Source organism: Thunnus albacares, chromosome 10 (assembly GCF_914725855.1).
Source record: "Thunnus albacares chromosome 10, fThuAlb1.1, whole genome shotgun sequence".
NCBI classification, from domain to species: domain Eukaryota; kingdom Metazoa; phylum Chordata; class Actinopteri; order Scombriformes; family Scombridae; genus Thunnus; species Thunnus albacares.
The window spans coordinates 12,522,941-12,545,750 of NC_058115.1; the positions used below are offsets into that span (position 1 = coordinate 12,522,941).

General features: G+C 39.1%; 1 protein-coding gene across 1 annotated transcript; it reads right to left on the reverse strand.

Annotated features, from left to right (window-relative positions):
• Positions 1-847: 847 nt before the first annotated feature.
• Positions 848-21,833, reverse strand: ergic1 (endoplasmic reticulum-golgi intermediate compartment 1). The gene is made up of 10 exons (XM_044364078.1): positions 21,672-21,833; positions 13,907-13,968; positions 10,953-11,025; positions 10,361-10,455; positions 7,741-7,865; positions 7,059-7,163; positions 6,899-6,959; positions 6,565-6,665; positions 5,596-5,718; positions 848-2,251 (listed from the first exon to the last, which is right to left on the reverse strand). The coding sequence occupies exons 1-10, from the start codon at positions 21,689-21,691 to the stop codon at positions 2,144-2,146; spliced, it is 873 nt and encodes a 290-aa protein (XP_044220013.1). The 5' UTR covers positions 21,692-21,833; the 3' UTR covers positions 848-2,143.
• Positions 21,834-22,810: the final 977 nt, after the last annotated feature.

Below are 22,810 nucleotides of genomic sequence, written 5' to 3' on the forward strand. Positions count from 1 at the left end.
TTTGCATTTGTCATGCTATGATAAATTACAGGTCCACAGTGAGCCAGAGCCAAAACTCTGTGATGATCCATACAATGGACCAATCAACGAAATGTGCATATATTTGTGGATCCGTGTCACTCAGTGGAGGTGGAGATGCTCGGCTACATGACACCCAGAACAAGGAATAAGTGACGAAGGTAAACAGAGGGATGTAGGGCGAATAAAGGAGTGAGTCACACTAAGCACCTCTTATCAGAGCCGGACGTAAGCATGATGACAGCTCTGACAACTTAACACCCTCTTGCATGCTCACATCACAAATGACAACCTGCCTGCACTGTGTTGACTCTGGCTACCAGTTGACGGAAGTGAGCAGTGTCTGGGTGCAAAGTCCACTTTATACACACACAGACACACACTTACACAAGTTAATGCTACGAATTGAGAAGTGCAAAGGTTCCATTTTCAGTTTCTGCGAACGATCGTTGATAGGGGTACCTGGAGAAATGTAAGTAAACTGGACTGTTTCAAGTGGAAAAATGGCTTTTAACTGGCAACTTTGAATTGAAATAATTGTCTTTTATAACAGTAGTTTACTTCCCTCTACAATCTGATCACCATAAGTCCACTATTTAAAGTTTTATTATAAAAATCAACCAATTTCTGCCCCCAGCCATAAAAATAAAATCTTCATCAAATCTCAATTTTGAGGTATGTAAATCAGACTTCAAAGGGAGATGTGTTAGTCACATCTATCCAAAAATAAACTGTCACAAGAGCAGTTACACTCAAAATGAAACCTGTTTAAACAGGAAATAAACTGGAGGCAGTTTAGAGCAACTTGAAAACATGAAGCAAACAACAATAACTTCTATGGTGCCTTTACTTGAGGAACACATAGCATTACAGAGTAATTTGAGACAGGACATGAAATGGATGACCTTTAGAGTAAAAAGACCGGTTCTGAGGGTTTGTGATTATCACTGTCCTTGATCAGAAAAGCTGTGGTTACAACAGTATAAAAGAAAAAAAAACAAAAAAAACCTCTTGGCTTACAAAATCTCTCTTAACAACTTCATTTAAAATAACAGTCAACAGATTCATGTACCATGTAAAATAAATCTAAATAAATCAATTTGTCTCAGAGAAAAAACTAAACATTCACTACATTTTTGGCAAGCCCTGAAATCCAACGACAAAGTCTCTTTTCAGCACATATTTCAAACAAGGAACATTTAAGATTTGGTACAACTGGACAGAAAGGTAAACAATGATCACTGTATTGAAAAAGAAAGCTCTGTAACCTGAATCTACACAGATGCTGTAGTTGTAACATGCATGAAAGAACCTGTGAAAACACTGCTTTTAGTGGCAGCCACTGACAAACAGAATGAGAGCAGGTGATAACTTGGTTGTGGAACAGTAAACCTAAAGGCACACAGTTTGAATACTGGAGATAAAAATGGGAGATGAGCTGAAAAAAATATCATGTCACATAGTACAAAAGTTTAATAGACAGTGTAAGTAACAGGAACACTTTAGAGTTCAGTCATTTGTGCCACGTACAGGTTTAGACACCCACACAACACTTCCTCCAAATTACTATTCCCTTTTGCAGTATTAGGGGATCCAGACACAGGAAATTGTATGATTTAACAGTAAATCATACAATTTAATTTCACCCATGAATCCAAAATTTCCCTATGATTGATTATATATGGAGTGGACAGATTTGTGTCTTGGTGCTATGATTCAAATTTTGAATTTCAGCACAAAATGTAATTTTTTTTTCATTTACTTCATTCTAAAAAAATATTAGCTGCAGCCTTCAAATACCCATACTGGTTGTACCCTGACACACACGGTACTTTAGACTTCATCTCCACAGTAACACAAGAGCTTCCCTCTCCTCTCCGGACAATGAAGACGGAGGAAGCGGACATGTGATAGTCAGCGTCCACACGTCACCAGAGCAGATGGAGCACTGAGAGGAGCTTCGTTAACGGAGATGCGGCCATGTAGCCTGTTAGTTAGATCGAGTGCCGGAGCCACTTCATTGGTCATCCACAAGGAAGCTGGTTTGAGCAGGATTGGATTTAGCTAACAGGCTAGGTACTTTGTACTTATAAATAAGATGTGAGGGCGGGCTGAGGAGCAGTCCTCAGGACATTTTTCCTATCTGGATCTTCTTCCAGGCCTCTGAAGCGGTGAATATACAGGAGTCAATGATGCCTGCGACTGTGAACGTCCCTCCAACGATGGCACAGATCTACAGAAAACAATTCACTCCGTCAGACTCACTGTTTGAAAGCTTTCGGTATTTTCTTCTGTGGTTATAAATGGCTCAATATCAGCTGGTTTTAATCACAATGATATATTACAATGACATCTCAGAATGTGCTGGAATCCAGCAAAGAGCTCTGCTGCAGCTTGACTCACAATCTTGAGCCATGACTCATGATCACACTATGAGCACACTCATCTCCTGCCCATGCCTTAAAGTCATGACAGACCTAAACAACACGAAAGACAAATAATGGTATACCTCATCAGCTAAGCAGCCAATTTAATCCTGACCTCATTATCAGTCAGAAGGAGACTGTCCCGATGTCTTAGCCAAAATTCCTTTCCCAACAGGGTCAGGTGGGGAGTGGAGGCAGAGGAAAACTTAAATTTAAATTTAAAAGACCTTTTATGAGGCCAAAAAAAGAGAAAAGAAACCTCAGACGAAAAAAAAGCTAGAGTATAGTTTCTTACCCAAAAAGAAAAGTTATTTCTTACATTAAATCTGTACTAACTGATAGATTGACCACTTGGGGGCAAAACAACAAGCTGTAAACAAAACACTGACATATTATCAGCTTATTAAGTTGTTAAAGCGTATGTGTTAGCATACAGTTGCCTTTGAGCACATAAAGCAGACATGCAGCAACATTAGCATTCATTTGGAGTTGTGTTTTATAGCCATCTGACTAATGTAAATCCAGTATTCACTCTCCTGTTAGCTCTATTTTGCTCTCCACCAAACACCTGAGGGAAATATGTGGCTCTTTAGCTGCTAAATGCTCCGCTAAGTCTCAGCTAGTCTTTAGCTTGTCTGCTGTTTGTTTTGCTGGTCACAAAGCATACAGGGCTTTTTTGTAGACGTTTTTCGATTGAAACAGCTGCCTTCTGTCTCTGACGGTCTTATGAGAGTGGCACGAAATAATAAGTTGTGGGATGTAAAACTAAAATAATAAGCTAAAAGATGCTAACACGTTCCATAGAGCTGAGAGCATTTGCTGAGTCAGGTGATACTCCTCTATAATTTTGTCACTACAAAATACTCCTTTCACATTAGTCATTTTTTCCATGGTTAATGGAAAAATATAATCAGTGCTGCTTTAAGATGATGTTTAAAACCTTAAATCCTTACTTTTACTCTATTTGAGACCTTTAAAGATAGGGTCACAATTTTCCAAGTCTGTCCTAAAACAACAGTCAGGAGCCCAAATGAACATGAATCATTCCTCCTGTTCATACTGGCCATTAAGAGATCCCTTCATAATGCACTTACAATGTAAGTGATGGAGGACAAAATAATCAGCCCTCCTTCTGTGCAAAAGTGTATTTAAAAATTTAAGATGAGTCAAATCAAGTCAATATCTTTCAATGTTACTGCCTTTTTAGTGCCAAATTCTCTCTTTAGTTATGACCTTTCAATTGTAGCTGACAGGAAAACACATCCACCGCAAGACAAAGAGGGAATTTTTTTACCTAAAAGACTAATTGTGGGAAAATCCACTTTATTTGACTGACTCAGACGACTGAAGCCTCATATTATTTTCAGAAAAATTTAATACATTTTTGTTTAAGATGACTATGGATTTTGTTTCCCATCACTTACATTGTAAGCATGTTTGGAGGTGGTCATTTAATGGTCAGTATGAACAGGAGGAATGATTACAGTGAGTAAAACCTGTTTCAGTGTTCATCTGGGCACCTGACTAATGTAAATCCAGTATTCACTCTCCTGTTAGGTCTGTTTTACTCTCCACCAAACACCTGAGGAAAATATCTGGCTCTTTAGCTGCTAAATGTTCCGCTAAGTTCACCAGCTAGTCTTTAGCTTGTCTGCTGTGGGGTTTTGTTTAGAAGCTTTTTGATGAAAACAGCTGCCGTCTGTGTCTGACAGTCTTATGAGAGTGATGAGTGACACAAAACAAGTTGTGGTATGTAAAACCATAATAATAAGCTAAAAGACGCTAACACATTCCATAGAGCTGAGAGCATTTGCTGAGTCAGGTGATATTTCTCTATGATTTTGTCACTACAAAATACTCCCTTCACATTAGTCATTTTTTCCATGGTTAATGGAAAAAATATAATCAGTGCTGCTTTAAGATGATGTTTAAAACCTTAAATCCTTACTTTTACTCTATTTGAGACCTTTAAAGACAGGGTCACAATTTTCCAAGTCTGTCCTAAAACAACAGTCAGGAGCCCAAATGAACATTGACACATGTTTTTCTTGCTGTAATCATTCCTCCTGTTCATACTGGCCATTAAGAGATCCCTTCATAATGAACTTACAATGTAAGTGATGGAGGACAAAATAATCAGCCCTCCTTCTGTGCTAAAGTGTATTTAAAAATTTAAGATGAGTCAAATCAAGTCAATATCTTTCAATGTTACTGCCTTTTTAGTGCCAAATTCTCTCTTTAGTTACGACCTTTCAAATGTAGCTGACCGGAAAACACATCTACCGCAAGACAAAGAGGGAACTTTTTTACCTGAAAGACTAATTGTGGGAAAATCCACTTTATTTGACTGACTCAGACGACTGAAGCCTCTAAATTAGAAGATCCCTTCATAATGCACTTACAATGTAAGTGATGGAGGACAAAATAATCAGCCCTCCTTCTGTGCAAAAGTGTATTTAAAAATTCAAGATGAGTCAAATCAAGTCAATATCTTTCAATGTTACTGCCTTTTTAGTGCCAAATTCTCTCTTTAGTTATGACCTTTCAACTGTAGCTGACCAGGAAAACACTACAACCGCGAGACAAAGAGGGAATTTTTTTACCTAAAAGACTAATTGTGGGAAAATTCACTTTATTTGACTGACTCAGAAGACTGAAGCCTCTAAATTAGAAGATCCCTTCATAATGCACTTACAATGTAAGTGATGGAGGACAAAATCCACAGTCCTCCTTCTGTGCAAAAGTGTATTTAAAAGTTTATTTGAAGCTAATATGAAGCTTCAGCCAGCCAAATGAGTCAAATCTTTCAATTTACGTCAATGTCTTTCAAAGTTGTCTTTTTAGTGCCAAATTGTCTCTTTTGTTACGACCTTTCCATTGCAGCTGACCAGGAAAACACTATCCGCTGAGAGACAAAGAGGAAATTATTTACTTAAATGACTAACTGTGGAAGAAATCCACTTTATTTGACTGACTCAGACAGCTGAAGCCTCATATTATCTCCAGATAAACTTTGGGTACCTGACTATTGTTTTAAGACAGACTTGGAAAATTGTGAACATATCCTTTAAAAGGTATTGAATTTAAATACTATACTACACTATAATTAAAGGATTTCTGACCAGTAAAACCCAGAGCAGAATTCACTCACTGTTGTGATGAAGCGGTACAGGGGCTGTCTCCTCTCTGTGTACTTGACTGTGATTGGACTGAGGTCGTATCGGAACCAGATGGCCGGGATGATCCTGCCCGTGTGGCTGTAAGCAACATATTCCTGGAAAAAAAGAAAAAGCAAGAGAGACTGTGTTACAAATTTTAATGTGTTTTGGAGCTGCGACTGGCAAGGGAATCTATTTAATCAACAATGAGGCACTTAATCCCATTATGTTTAGAAATCCATTTAGAGAAACTGCTCTAAATGAAAGGATGAAATTACAGATTGATCTGTAATTTCATCCTTATCTCCGGTGGTGGCGGTGCTGTTTATGAGTCATTACAAAATTGGTTTCAGATAAGTCACTCTGAAGCCAGAAATGATTCATTAAAAATGAATCTTGGCTGAATAAAAGTCAGATGAAGTAAGTGGGAGGGGGTGATGTGTTGTGAGTTATTGTCATGTGATGAAGTGACTATCACTGAGTTTATACAAATGACATTTCTGCAAAAATCCATCCTAATTTACCTGAATTATACATTTGACAATATTCATAAATTCAACATGAAAAAAATAAATATAATTTCTCCACTTCAGGCACTGATGTGTGAGTCAGCTGGACCTTTATTTATGTTTTGGCAATGAGATTTCGGAACATTTTTCTCAGGCCCTCATCCTTCCCGCTTCACAGCTGACCTGCACTGTTATTATTCCAAACTTCAAACCCAGCTGTCAGTCAACAGAGTTCTAGGAAATGTGTTTATGGTTTGTTGACATCTAGGGAACGTTTCCAATCACTGGGGGTGAGCTTTCACTTCCGGGTGAGTGCACATGTTAACACGGTGATACATGCTCTGGCCATATGTTGGGACAGTCCCACTGCTTCCATGACAAGTGCATAAAAAACATATGACCTAACGGGAAAGAAGGAGAGGAAAAAGAGGCTTAATCACAGGGATACAGCACCTTGTTGGCTACCGTGTACTGGTAGGAGAACCTCTGTTTGCCTGACAGGTCTTCATAAACTGTTGGAACGATCTTCAGTATGTAGTCATGTGAAGCCAGAGCTGCAAGGGAAATAAAGTTATTTTTAATAAAAAAGGCTTCTTCAGTGCCCAAAAACGGATGCAGTCTTGATAATGACGTAACTCGCTGGAGCCATTCTGTCTGCAGTGTCAGCTGTCTGATTCGAGTTTCCATTCAGCGTCACATATCATTGCATCATCTCATGTTGGCATGCAGACTAGAATTAATGTCACATAGTAGTAATGCTGGGTGCAGGTGCAGCATGCGTACGTACGATTAGATGACAGCTTGTCAGCTCCTCCTAACGCATTGAAGGCGCCTTGGACTTTTCGAACCTGTGAGGGAAAAGTGATCAGAGTTTAACCTTAATAGATCTTATCTGCTGTGCATCTGTTTTTCTGGGTGCATGTTTGAATCAAAGTGTGCATCTCCACCTGCAGCTTTTCTCCAAAGGCCAGCTTGTGGATGATGTGGGTCATGTCAGGGCTTTGAGGTTGAGCTGTAGCGCTGTGTGTCGACACGTGGAAGTTTCCTGGCACCTAAAGACACACATAGACACATACACACACATGCAGAGCTACGTAAGTTTGTGTCAGTGACACTATGAGCACCTGCAACACATTTAGTTAACTAATGACCAAGTCTGGATACACACGCACAGTCAGTCGGAAACTAAATGTCTCCGGAAGACAAATCTACCCACTTAACATGTTTAACATTTTTCCAATTATTCCATGAGCGAGAGTGTTAAATGTACAACTGCTGGGTTAATCATTTTAAATGTACTGGAAAGACTGACGCACGCAATGGGACAAACGGGGCTCCGCAGGGTCCAGGCTGCAGTGCATTGTCATATGAAACTGATCCCATTTAACGTAACTCAATTTAGACTTGAGGAGGAAGCAGGTTCTCAGACTGGACTCAAATCCAAGTCAAATAAACATACAGTACAGTGAAAGAGCTTGTCCCACAAAATGTCAGGCCTCTTATCCGCTTACTGAGCACAAAACAGAGCACTTTTGTCTTTCTCTGAAGAGAATCATCCACTTAAAGCAAGTAATTCCCGCAGTAAGGGTGAGTTATTCTTCTCCAATCCACTGCACGATGAGGCCTTACTTTGTTGATGGTGAACTCTCCTTCAAAGCGACAACCGTCTCCCTGGTTGAGGGGAACCTTCATCGAGTTATCTATGTGACCGACCTCATGGCGGCCCATTTCATCCTGGATGTCCAAACCCACCACTGTAAAAAAAAACAAGGCAAAGACAAGAGGAGAGAAATAAAATGTACAGTGAATTAGAAAGAATGTGAGGCAAAGTGGTCATACAGTGTGTTCTGCTCGTTACAATTTTTTTTATTTTTCTAGTGATTAGTTGATTGACGAATCAATATAAAATGAATCAACAACAATTTTGAGAATCGACTAATTGTTCATCTCATTTATGATGCAAAAATACCAAACCAGCCCTGCAACTATGGATTATCTTCATTAGTGATTCATCTATTTATTATTTTCATGATTTAAGTTTAGTCCAAAACATTTTTAAAAATAATCAGTAATGCCAATCACATGTTTCCAGAGCACATGGTGGCGTCTTAAAATTGCTTGTTTGGTCCAATTAACAATCCAAAACCCCTAAGATAAGAGGAAAAGCAGCAAATCTTCATATTTGAAAAGCAGGAAGCAGACTTCTTAATAAATTATTTAATTGATTATCAAAATTGTTTCATTCTTTAGTCTTTAAGCTCAGAATAACAAAGTAATAATAAAAAACTAAAATAAAAAGTTTACCCAAGTGCTCAGTCGCAAAATAATCACAAAGAGAATATTTGAGTTTTGGACTGTCGGTCGCACAAAACAAGCTATTTGAAGACATCACTAATCTGTGATAGACATGTGTTCCAATTTTGTGACTCATTAAAGACTAAATGATTAATCAAACAAATAAAAAATAGATTGACTAATAGTGAAAATAATCTTTAGTTGGGGCCTTTTTCTTTTCACATTCAAAAAAAAAAACAACTTTTTTAATCAATAGAGAAAGAGGAGAATAAAGAGGGAAATTCTGAGTATCACTGCAGAGTATGACCCACAAAGTAAATACACAAAGTCCAAACAGACCACCTCTGCTGTCAGTATCACTCAGCCGCCCTCTCTCTGTCTGTGTTTTTCCATCTAGACCTCCCTCCTGCAGGCCGCCGTGTGTTGGCACACTGGCAGTGGCCTATTTTCAGAGGCTGGCAATGTGTTGGCTAGCAGCGCAGAGAGAAACGTCTGCTGGATCTGTGCTAAAACCTCCACATGCCGTCTGTCTGACCTTTGACATTCAAGACAACTTCAAACCCCCTCCCCAAGTCTACCCTGGATCTCAAAATACAGCACACAAATATAAGTTAAGTCTGCTGCTGCTGTGTGTGTGTGTGTGCGCTGGTTGTTTTTCCTTTTTAAGACATTTAGAAGTGTGTTCACGTGAAGTGGATCCGGGGTGGGGGTGGGGGGTGGGGGCGTGGGGGGGGAAATTATTATAAGGTTATAACACGCGGTTCTGCTTTTCCATGAAGTCACAAATAAAGACCTGGCAACCCGTAAAGGTCAGTGAAGGGAGACGGTGTTTAACTCTGGAACAGCGCAGTGCAGCAGATAAATAGTAAAAAAAGAGATGGAAATGCCAGCTTTCCATAATGAAATGATTTCTCCATCTGAGTAAATTTGTAATGGATGACAACCTGTTTGGAAGACTGGAAAATAAACTGATGTACAATATTAACTCGCTGGGAGAAGAAGAAGGGGACGGGAAACATTTTCATCTCATTACATTGCAGCTGTAGTCTGGTTAAACCAACGTGTTTGAGCTGGTATTTACAGTAAGAGGGCCCCCACATTTTTGCACCAAAAAAAAAAAAAAAAAAAGAAAAGTCTGCAAATAAACAAAACCACCATACACACAATCATCAAGAGCTTTAATTGGAAACGGCCTTTGTTTAGGCATGCCATGAGTGAGCTCGTCTAAACACATGGCCAGCAGCTGCGTGACTGCATGCCAAAGCCTCTCTCTCTCGCAGAAATCTGGACTTAATTTTTCACACGAGCATTTATTAGCTTTGCCATTTTTGGATATGGCTCGAAGTGAACCAATGTGTGCGTTTTCTGCGCTGCCCGAGCCTCGCCAATGTGCCCCAAGGATGTGGTGTGTGTGTGTGTGTGTGTGTGTGTGTGTGTGTGCGCTCCAGTTGCCTGTTTGATTTGTCATTGGGCATACTTTCTGTGGGGAGTCATGATGAGCAAATAACCAGTGACTGCTCTCTGTCTTGGCACAGTTCAGCCGCCCTGCCCACTCCTGACATCGAAGTACAGTAGATGGAGCCAGCGGAGGCAACTTTGTGTCGAAAACAGATCGCGACCGTGTGGCAAGCACGAGATCAAATAGAGGCGACGCAGACTGGAGGCTGGGCTAAAGTCTAGCGTTATCTAGAAGCATGCCACAACACAGCCGGGTAAACAAATCATTAAGAGAGTCTTTATCTAGGGAATCATTTATCTTTTTCCAATATGCCGTGTTAAATGATAGGGCATTGCGGATGATGCAAGCGTGATACTGCCTGATAAGAACAGCAAGGAACAAAACAAAGTAATAAAAGAGGCCAATAACAATATGAAAAGGAAAACATACAAAACAGGAAGTGTAGTGCAGAGAAATTGAGAGTTTTATATATGTATATATTATGTATATACTCACAATCACAGTGTAAGTTTGGCAAACTGATGTTTAAACTCACATCTATCTTCCCACCACTGTCTTTATCAGGATCATCCACATACAGTTCATTTACACTGTGTGACAGAAGAAAGAGAAAAAGAGAAAGCAGTTAGACATTTCATACAAACTTTTAATGACAGTAAAAGAAGCTAATCTGAGTCTGAAAAACACAATCTTCTCCCCCCCAAAACATGTTCTTCGCACACCATTTAAACAGTTGGGGATTCATCTTTTGCCAAATTGCTAGGACAGCGCATTTGTGTATAGCTGTCAGTGTAATTTCCTTCCTGTTACACCCTCCCCAAGTCATCCCTTATTACACATCGCCAGGAGGCTGACGCATGCACAAAGCCAATTTCCTGTAAGAAAATTGCCTCCATTCATTGGTTACGACACAGGCAGGGCAGCATACATCATAATGAGGGCATTGACATTCATGATTAAGTCCATGTCTTGTGTATTTCAGACTGCAGGCCCTGTTCAAAGGACCTGTATGTTGATGAAGTGTGTTTCACCTACAGGATATTATGAGATATGCGCTTACACAGAGATTTAATGCCGTGATACCTACATTTCAGTGGCTATGAATCCCGTCAGCTCAGACAGGAACAGGAAGAGTATGAAGACACAGCAGAGGATGGAAACTGTGGGCAGAGAGGAAGAAAGTTAGAATGAGCACTTTGTTTAAACTTCAGACACAGTCGGGTCATTACATATGGCAAGTATTGCACATTAATCTCGAGTTACACCAGTATTTCAAGGGATGATGCAAACCAAATTGAGCTGGGCATGGCTGACCTAAGCTATTGACATTAATGAAATCACATCTGCTGTAAAATTTTTTTCCCTAAATAGCTATTTTACTGATGGTGTTAAGCCTGCCATTACGCAGGTTTTTAAGAGACCCTCCTACACTAATTACACATTAAATACCAGCACAACAGGCAGCCATTACAGCATATCTGCTTTGAGAGAGGTGAGGTCATGCTACAGAAGTCCTACCAACAGCTCATTTTAAGTTTCCTTCCTGAGACAAACTCACATACTGACAATCACAGGGACCAAAAATGGCTCCTACGTAACAGCTTAACAGAGCAGAATTTCATTAAAAGCTAGAAAGCGAACCAAATTAGGAATATTAACCTTCAATTATAAGTACTCTTGTTCATTCGGAGCCAAAATAAAGTCTGAGCTTAAAAGGAGAAGAGGCCAGGCTGTCTGTTTCATTTCAGATGTCAAACTAATCAGCCAAAGGGTCACATAAAACGTTGTCATGTGTTTACTAAGATAAAAACGGAGGGGAACTGATCTGTCTGCGCTACTGTGGTCTATCTGGTATGACGAGAGCGTCGGTTAGAAAGCTCTCGCTCAGCAGGTGAGGTGTGTTTACGTGGCAACAGTCTCCTAGGATCATACAGTCACATGACCTTGTGGTTGGCAGACCGTCACAGCCAAACTTGTGGCTGGTGAAGGCTTTACATAAGGTAATGTTTAACTAACAATAGGGATTGTCGCTATGACATCAAAAGACTCGTACAGTAATTCTTCCTGAAGCTTCAAAGGGCGCAATACTGAGAGAGGATTACTAAAGATCAGAGTAATGACCTTCTGATTTAAACTTCAACACCACTGTAATGGAAATACTGACAAGCCAAATGATTTATAAAAGATATCACATGAGTGTTTTTTTTGTTTTTTTATTTTAACTTATCCTTCCCACTGCTCACACACAGGAACAAAAAAAAAAAAGTTGTTTCATTTTAACAGAGGGGAAGTTTTTTTTTTTTCTCTCAGAGCTGTGACACAAAGAATCGGATACAGTAACACCATGAATCAGTCGGTGACATCGGAGCCCAGCCTTGTATTTCCGTAATCAGATGTGCCTGTTTTCGGCCCATTTTCCACACAAAACCAAAGACAGATGAGAATTTTTCTATCGGTGCAGGCAGGACACACACAAATATTATGACAGAAAGATCAGATACAACCAACAGATTTATACACATGTACACACACACACACACACACACAAGCGCTGCGTCCAAAGCAAGAAGGGCTCCGGAAACTGCTGCGGCAAAAACAGGTATTGTTCAAAGTAAATACCGTAAAAATTGAGCTCAGTGGAATGTGGCCCTAAAACAGAATAACAAAGCAGATGGGGTCAAATATTTGACCTTTTGTGAATGGGAAGGGGGGGGGGGGGGGGAGTCTGTTTCTGGTTGCCTCTGAACCACACAAGCCAAAATGTGATCTGACCTGCTATGGGTGAAGCAATAACAGTTGTCTAATATCCACATCAACCCACTGCCCTCACTGCTGTAGACAGTAGATGGAGACAGGAAGGGTGTCGACTCGAGTACAGAAAGAACTTCCATCCACTTCCTCTTGGGTGGAAACTCTGGCGTATATCTTTAGCAACTTCATTCTCTTCCTTGTCATCCAGGAAGGTTGTTTCTAATCTGCTCCGAACCGGTAACCACTCATTGACAGCGCCGCTTATCCATCCTGTCATCAGTTTCGTTTGACGAGGCAGAACTGTGTCATGAGGTGTTTTGCATTCTATCAAGTGGTGAATAATCAATATGATCCCTGAATACACAATGAGTTATTGAAGACTAGCAGGAGAACACATGACCCGACAGGAAAAGCATTTATTTAGGTTTCCTCTGACGACTTCTAGGATGCCTGCGGCGATGAAAGAGCATGACGATTAACATTCTTATCATACTAGCTGTGCTAAAACAGGTTACTACCTCACACTGACGGACTCTGTCAGGATGTACATCTGTTCTGGGACAGGCAGGTACATGAGCTGTCAACTCTTCCCTTCTTCCTAATCGGTTCCTCAATGTCTCCACCTCACTGAGCGGTGACTGCTACCTGTTTCTGCTTACTTGATGAAAACGGTACAGGTTCACCTCTGCGGAAGCATCACTTCTTTATCCCTGCTGCTAGAGTTAGAACGTTTTTACAGTAGTTCTTGCCATTTTAGAGCTGCAGCTTTTGCAGACAGTGGAGACAGCCAAACGGTGGTTGACATAAACACAAACAAAGGTTCCCTGATAATCAAAAAAAGTACTATTTGGATGAAAGTCTAAATGTTTCTTCTGCTGCCCACTTTTAAAATAACACCAACATTGAAAACACATTGAAACACTGTAACAAAAACGATGCTATTATGACCATTCATGGCTATGTTAGCTCATGAAATTGCTTCAAAGTTTATTATGAATAGTGTGAACGAAAACATGGAAAGGAATCGTTTAACATCTTGGTGAATATGCGTATTTGTGTTCTTGTCGAGAGTTAGATGAGAAGATTGATATCACACATTCCTGTGAGGGTGGTTCCATCTTCTCAGCTCACTCTCTGCAAGAAAGCAAATAAGCCTACATTTTTACATAATTTTCAGTAATAAATCCTAAATACACTCCGCAGAACAAACATTGAGGGAATGTCCAGTGTCCGGTGGGTAACTGGAAAACTCAAGCTTCATTAAACAAAATATAAACAATGTGCACTCACTGAAAGCTCCTGTGTACGTGGGCTGGGTGAGATCTTTTGGCACTTTCCTGTAGATATCGAATCTGAGGAGAGAAAGGAAGAAAGGGAGAAAAAAAAGAAGGGGAAAGGGGGAGGGGGTGGGTGGGGTGGGGGGGGGGGTGAGAAAAAAAAGAAAACGTAAACACTACGTGCTGAGAAAAGAAGCACACTCTGTACCCATCAGGCTGTGCGATATTACAGAAGAGTGGTGGAATGTTAGCTCTGGACCTCGGCCATTACACATACAGGCCCAGACAGCCAGCCGCAACACACACACACACACACACACACACACACACACACACACACACACACAAACACACACACACAAACACACACACACACACAAACAGAGAGGGTTACACCTCTTCCTTTTAATGTGTGCCTTGTAATTCTGACCTAACCCCAACAAAGGTCTTTGACACTCAGCATATAAACGCGGAAACACAACGCCCACAAAAACACACACACACACACACACACACACACACATACATACACACACAAACCAGTGAAAGGAGACCAAGGAATATAAACACATCTCTTGCAACAACTCAAATTATATGGTTTGGTTTTCTTGGCACTAAACGGAACCTACAGTACAATAACACATGGTACCACCAGCAGAGACACAATCGCACTGTGGATTTTATTTCATCTAAATCTTTCATTTGAATTTTTCTATCACCTTAAGATATTTGCAGAAAAGCCAACTTGTGCGTATATCGGTGAATCAGAGACGGGGGGAGGATCGTTACCACCTGACACAATAAACTCTCCACTTGTGAAATGCTGTTGTTGCCTATTTGGGGAGCTGAGAGGGGGGGAAAAAATTCTGCTACTTAACACTAAAACTATTCAGGTTCACGAGTTCTTGCGCATGTCCTTTTTGGGCAGTGAAACATTTTCGACCCAAACTCCATCGCTGACAGCGCAAGCACCACCCACTCCTCTTCAAATCCCCCCCCACCTCACACTCTCCTTCCTCATCTCTTTCCAAAACAGTCACATCTGTTCGCATTTCTTCCACCGACAGCAGCCAGAGAAATAATCACAGCTGATGCAATGCAGGGTGGGGGAGGAAGTAGGAGGGTGGGCTTCCCGTCCTGCCTAAACCCCGCTGCTTCACTCGCTCTCTCTCTCTCCTCGCTTTTGTTTTTATCTGCAACACAAGGACCCCCAGCATCCTAAAAAACCCCTAACCAGCATCTCTCTCTCTCAGCTTCCTGCACCCATTAGCTCACTGTGTGCCATTTGTAAGCCTGGCAGGATATATGGTGCACGGGGGAAGTTCAGGGAGTTTTCGCTCTGCATCGGGATCAGAATACTTCTAGAGTCAAACACTTCCTGAGTGTTAAGCCTCAACTGTGCAGAGGCAGAGTCTCCTTCCTCACACTGACCTCCAGACAGCCAGGCAGGTGGAGCAAGTCTCCTGTAATGATAAATACCATTGTCATGTGAAAGCCTCAAAACTCTCGTTTTGTTGATATCGATCTTTTTGACCTCAGTTGAAGGATTTCGTGCTCTCCTGTGGGTTTCTCTGTGAGGAAAAGTATCTTGTTTGGATAAACTCAAATCAAGACAGAAACAAGACAGTAGTTCTTAACAAGTTGGCAAGTTTTGGAGATATAAAAGTATATTAATGCAACTCTATGAAACACTGATCACATGTAATCTATTTATATCTCAAAGAAAAGCCACTGATCTTCTACAAATATAAGACTTGTGCACTTGAAGCGTATCCTTATAGGAGAGTGTACTTTTCAATGACGTGTTTTATGTACACATTTAGTATGGATTAATGTAAATTCAAGGTCTGCAGCAATTGACAAAAAAATGAATTGCAGACTATTTCGATAATGGATAAATACTAGAGTTCTCTGGTTCCAGCTTCTTAAATGTAATATTTTTTGGTATCTTTAGACTTCTATGATAGTAAACTGAATATCTTCGGGTTGTGGACTGTTGGTTGGGACGAAACATAAAAAATAATAAGATACAACGCTCTCAACTCACAATAATACCATGAAACTGGATGCTGGATCCTTAAAGTAGTTAATAATGAAAAAGAAAGACTAGAACCGCACTCCAAATTCTCCAAAAGTCAATTTGCAGTGCTGTCTTAGTCTTTCTTTTTCATAATTAGGACAAAACATGAAATTTTAGGTTGTATCTTGTGCTTTGGGAAACAGTGATTGAGATCTTTCACCATTTTTAAAGACCAAATCAATTAATCAAGAAAATAATCAACAGATTAATCGATAATGAAAAGAATCGCTAGTTGCAGGCCTAAATTCAATTCATTTACATACACATTTTTATTATGTGTGAATATTGCTTTAATAGCACATATTGAATAGATCTTGGTTATATTATATCACACAAATATAAACTATTTATTTGTACATTTAATTTTTTTTTTTTCATTTTTACATACTGATACTCTTAAACGCTCAAACTTCATTCATCACCCTTGAAACAACCTCAGAAACATAGTTTTGAAGTCTGTACGTGAGGCGAGGTAGCTGCATGAGCACAAATACGTATATTTAGCGGTCACAGGCTCCTACTGCTAAATTCGAAAGTGAGCGAGGAAACAAAATCTTACTCGAGACGCAAGATGGAAAGTGAGGTTACGTGTGAACTGCAAATAGTGTCAACTGGATACAGTGGATATATCTGGACACAAGGTATGAGCTACAGTCTAAGTTACAGGTTTGTGATAGACACAAAATGAATGTCATGATAATTATAACAGTATTATCTCAATATTGAGGTATTAGGATTTACTGAAATAAATGTATTTATTTATAATCATTGTTTTTTTTATTGCACGTGATGAAGTTAAAAGCTCATCTTCATCTGTCGTGCGTGGGTGGAGGCCAGCAGATGTAGACTGACTGAGCTGTGGTTTATTAGACAGATGATAATGAAATGTTCTTCTCATCTCACTGTTACACTAGAGTTGGATCAGTACTGAACACAGTATTGCAGTTTAAACCTGGAGAAACCTCGGGATGAGCAGCTCTCTGCAAATACTGAAAGTTTTACTTCACAACTGTCATGTCAGGATGGAAAACAAAGAGATGAATTAATACATGTTCATTTGTCTGTTACAGATGTACAATAAGTTTTAGTTTAATAAGTTTTAGTTTAATAGTTTAATACCTTTTTTTAAAAAATACTTGTCCCGAATAATAAAGAGAGGCAAGTACAACCATGAAATCAGATTCAGTTTGACAAAACACTGAAAAAAAACTGAAGAAGGCCAGAAAGTGTACAAGAATTGGTAGAGAAGCTTATTATGTGATCACATCAATTAAAGTAAATGAAGTTTCGGCCTTACAGCACAAAAGGTTGATGAACATGACCATGAGAGACAAGTGTTTCTTGAGATTAAAAAGAGTGAAGAAGATTTAGCTACTGCACTGTACTGGTTTGTACCATTTAATACTGTACAGTTTCAGTCTGATCAGATCAAATAATCTATCATTGAACACAGTAAAACATACTGTACATGGCACAGATGAAAAAATTAAAAAAAGAGCTGACATCTGTTATACTTAAATAAGTTTATGTGTTATGTAATGTGGTAAGGCAGCATTTACAGTGAGTTGACACGGCAATTGTGAAGAAATACATTCACTGAAGTGTTTTTTTTAGCATTGTAATACATAATCTATATTTTAAAATATACTTAGTCAGAAGTGCACAAAAGCTTTCATACACATGATACACTTATTTTTAGGTGAGGTGTGAAACCAGTTTCAGTTCATTTCCTCATCTCAGAACATTTCGTAACCATGAATATTAATGTTGGCTTATAATGACTAATGACTTCTCCTCTCGGTCTATCTATCGTTGATGTTTGTAATTTCCTGAATTACATCAACACATCTCACCGTCACTTCCTCCTGCTCAGTCTTCTGTAAAAAGGGGCTCAGATGTTTTGTTATTAGTAAGGACATGTCGTACCACAGCTCTGTAGACACCGTGAAATGAAAGCAGGGGCTGCTTTTTTAAAAGAAGGGGGGGACTTGCTAAATAAATCATATCTTGCAAATGAGTCAGAGTGAGTCAGTAGTTCATCTCTTCCATGTATAGCCGAGTTAAACCCACATTACTGACAGTTAAGGTTCTTCTTCTCACATGCGATCATCTCACATCACCAGTTATAAGCAACACATCTTCATCTTTACATAGATTTCTATCAAGTCATCTGCTGGAAGCGTACGTCAGTATCAAACAGCAAATAAGTCAGCCATCACTGTCAAGATTAAGAGATATTCATCTGCCACGAACGCTGAGAAAACACTGTGACCATCCGTGCTGAAAGAAGCTCTAAAGTCACCATGATCTAATCGTCACAGGAGCAAACACTACGTCATCAGGTCAGCCCAAACAAGGCCTACGTGTGTCAATACATGACATAATCTGAGGGTACATTAAACTTGGGGATAAAAGCCTTCATTCAGAGGTGCTGCTGTTCAGTTATTGTAAATGACATAATCCTCATCATCTGATCTTTGTCTGTGTGGAATATATGTAGGCTACTACTATGTCCTACTGCTGAAATACCAGTAAAAAGCACCATTCTGTAATAACAGATAACTGGGACAATATGAAAATGTCATGTCATGATTATCCTGGTATCCTGATAATCATCAAAATATGCTTAAAACACACAACTAAAAGACACTGGAATCATTTTACCTTACATTTTGTTAAGAAACAAGTAGTTTTATTGCATCACAGATCAGATACACATCTTTTTTTGGTGAACAACCTTTTTAGTGAAAAACAAATCATCTAACAATGTCTGGAAAGATGAAGATTCAAAATAAGTCAGGAAATCAATATAGGACTGTATGTTAGTGAGTTAAACAGCTTTCTCAAGTCACTCATGTGAGGATATCAACTTATCGTGAGTGTTTTTTTATCCCGATCCGCGATAAAATCTGTTATCTTCCAATCCCTGGTTACGAATCGTGAGAAAAGTTTCTGAGAGGACCTAAACAGTTTCAGACTCGCCTTAATGGATGATTGGTTCATGGATGGGGATTCAGCTGTTTTGTAGTAACTTCAATGTGGATTCTAACTGATATAAATCAATGAAATAAATAATCAATTGGTCCGTTGAAACAGACTGAATGCTAACCTGGATATGAATTCCCAGGAAGAAACAAAAACAATGTTCTGACTTGGCTCACAATACAAAACTTCTATTACACTATTATTTAAAAGACAAAAATACACTAAAGATACGTCTGGTGATATTCTACATTTTAGTCTCTAGATCTTGTGAAATGAATCCTACCAACAAGTATTATGTGTGTATCAAAAGCCTCCATTATTGTCCAAAAGCTATTAAAAACATGTACATAAGTTACATTGTTGAGCTGAGTGACGTGTTCTTTCATTACAATGAACACACACATATTGCAATTTATTTTGAGTCAATACCACATACACCCGTCTGCTGACCTAAATACTCACTAGATGTGTACCAATCCGTTATGTATTTACTGTATGACCTGTTTGATTTATACGTTCGTTAGGTGTAAATGTGGTTCAGCGTCACAGACACCAGTCAGGAAGTAATGAGAGATGCACTGACACAATACTGGTTTTACTGTTTTTAGAGGATTTGTTGATAATAACAAAAAGATAGAATAACACCAGCCTTCTTTAACATTCACCTAAACTTACCTCTGATGTGGTTACTATATTCAGTAGTCTAAAATAGCAACGCATTCTGGGAATACATACCACCTCAGTGCATGGCGTAATCTACAGTAGTCGATGGTGTTACACACTCTGGAGAAACCTCCAAGCAGCTAGTTGGTCAATCGAGACGTGTTGGACTGTTGCAATGCAGGTTTTGTATAATGAGGGCACCGAGTCAGTGAAGCATCCCAGCAGGACATGACCACTTGATAACCCCATGACACACCCGCTGCCACACTCACACACACACACACACGGATCACCTGTTGTAGTAGTGCGAACAAGTTACGCCAGATCCTGCCTGTTGGTAAATGCATTTTCACATTGCAACACATCTGTGTTTTCTACACAAAACAAGAGCAACAGTAATGGATTTGAGGGGCAGTTTGTGTGTGTGATCTTTGAAACTAATAATTATTTTCATTACTGATTAATCTATTAAGGAGATATCTGCTTTTTAGAGCTCATTAGCGATTAGTTGATTAACTGAAAAATAATTGTCGATTATTTCGAACTTTGAAGCCGTCGCATTGTGCTCTGGGACGCTGTGATGGGCACTTATTTTACTATTTTTTCACATTTTATATACACTAATCAATTATTCATCTAATAATTGATGAATAATCGATGAAAAAAGTTGTTTGTTTCATCGCTACTAGTTTATATTTCTTACTTTGAAGAAGTTTTCATTCATATTTAAGGAATGAGTATGGTTATTGAAAATGTAACGTGTCACTAGGGCTGCAAGTAATGATTACTTTTATTATTGATTTAACATCAGAAATTGGTAAAAAATAAATAAATAAATAAATAAACTGCCATCACAGCATCCTGGAGTCAAAGGTGACGTCCTCATGTCTTATTTTGTCCAACCAACAGTCCAAAACCCCAAAATATTACATGTACAGTAATGAAAGACCAAGAAAAGCAACATATCCTGCAAATGTTTGGCACTTTTGCCTGAAAAATTACTTAAATGATTACTATTTGATTATTAAAAGAAATCATTTTCTGTCAACTGACTAATCGCTGCAGCTCCATGTAACGATTCCGACACAATAAAGTGAATATCTGCCACTACCTGATAGTTTGCATAATGGTTTAGTGCAAACATCCTGTCCCTTATTTTGATCAGGGTGTGCTTTGTTAACAGTTTCAACAGCTCTACAGGTGTGACTAATAGCTTCATGCCTGTTGCACAATCATTAATACAGAGTCACTGAATAGTAATGTACTCAGTACTCAGGTGTATTTCTGACTGTTTAATAGAGGCAACTAATTAGGGATGAATGAGTTTTGAACAAATATCTATTTTGACTATATCGCGACTGCGATATAATTTGCGATATTAGAGGAAATGATGATTTTTACTTCATTATTCGTATTGTCATTGAAAAAATTGTTAAAAATGATTATGGTGTAAGTTTTGTGGAGATCTGTACCAAACAAAGATATTTTCTTAAGTCTGTAGAATATGATGTGTAGACCAGGAAAATGGCACTTTGACACACATTTCACCTTTAACAAATATTGCGAAACTTGCAAATAATAGGAGGCCATATTGCGATTTCTATCACATTTCGACTAATTCTTCAGTCCGACTACTAATTGATTACTGTGTATCGGGAGACTTATACAGCTTTGATTTTTAAATAAGACTAAACAATTATTTAGTTATAGCGTGCAGCTATGTTGACACTGCTGTGGTTTGTCAGTTTCACGTCTTGCATATAGCATCAGGATGAATGAGTATATCTGCACATGCGCAGGTCCAGACAAAAAGTCGCGTGAGGCGTACCTGAGCATCACTCCCCCGACTCAACAAAACCTCAACGCCCCCCCACAACAACAATGTAGCCCATTCATGCCAAATGTGAGCCCCTCCTGTTACAACTCTTGACTGGCTCATTAGCAAACGATGCTTTGCCAACCGTTAATTCATCCGGAGCTCGCAGACCGCAAAACACCGCCGCCGTCCCCGCAGACCTGAACCCAAAGCGAAGCGAAGCCCCGTACTTACCTCCTGACATCGAAAGGCATGATGCTTGCACGTTTGACAGGGGGATTAGCGGACAAAAGCTACAAACAACGGGCAACCATACAGCTCTCTCTCCACCTATGCCGGTTGTTCATCGGTACCGGGCTGACGTCAGCTTAGGACGCTTTGCAAAATCCGATTGGCTGAGAGCTACTTCCTGTTAGCTGTGATTCTGCTTCCTCTGACAGCCATGTATCGTTTTTGTATGTTGTAGTTTATATTAAGAGCTTTTAAATATGCATATCTGTGCATAAAATAATGTGAAATTGTAAAAAAAAAAAAAAAGAAAAAGCCAAAACTTAAATAAGTAAATAGAAATAAGGGAGAATTAACGTATTCCAACAACTTGGATCGTTTTATTGGATAAGAATCAGCCCCTTGAACGTTGCCTGTAGCCTATAGTATTTAATTGACTAAATAATGTGAATTACATTTATTTTTATTTTTTTTTTTACAAATAAAAAGCAGTTTATAGATATTTTGTGACATTACTAGGCTACTATTTTAATCATTTATTTTCTATTTGTCCGTTTGAAAAGACCAAAACCGTTTTAAATGAGCTACAAATAGTCTGTATAACACATTTCTATCTGTTTTCCCTGGCAGGATGTTAAAAAGGCATCCTGAAAATAGAATAAAATGACATATCTTGTCAAATTCATGTACACAACATAATAAATGTGCACAAAATAGTGGACCACATTACACATTAGGGCTTTTCTGTAATTATGCACTAATTTGGGTGCTCACTTGGTGTCCACTTCATTTCTTGAGTAAAGTTTTAAATGGGGACAGGCTTACTGACCACAGTGTATTCTGTATCTGTTTTATGTTTTGTTTTGTTTTTTGATGAAAATGATCTAAGGCAAACAGATCGATTACATTTGAGGAACAAGAACAGGAAACACAGGGAATAACATAATTTAGATGATAATTCTTTATGACTTTTTGAATTTACTATATCCACCCACAAAATATGTTGATGTTATTTAGCTGATATTCCAACCTTTGGCCGGTCGGTTACTGCATGATTATCTGTCGACTATGTGAAGGCCTTTATGTCTTGTGTTTAACGGCAGGATATAAAACATGTTGCTTTTATGAGAAAACTAGACGAAATG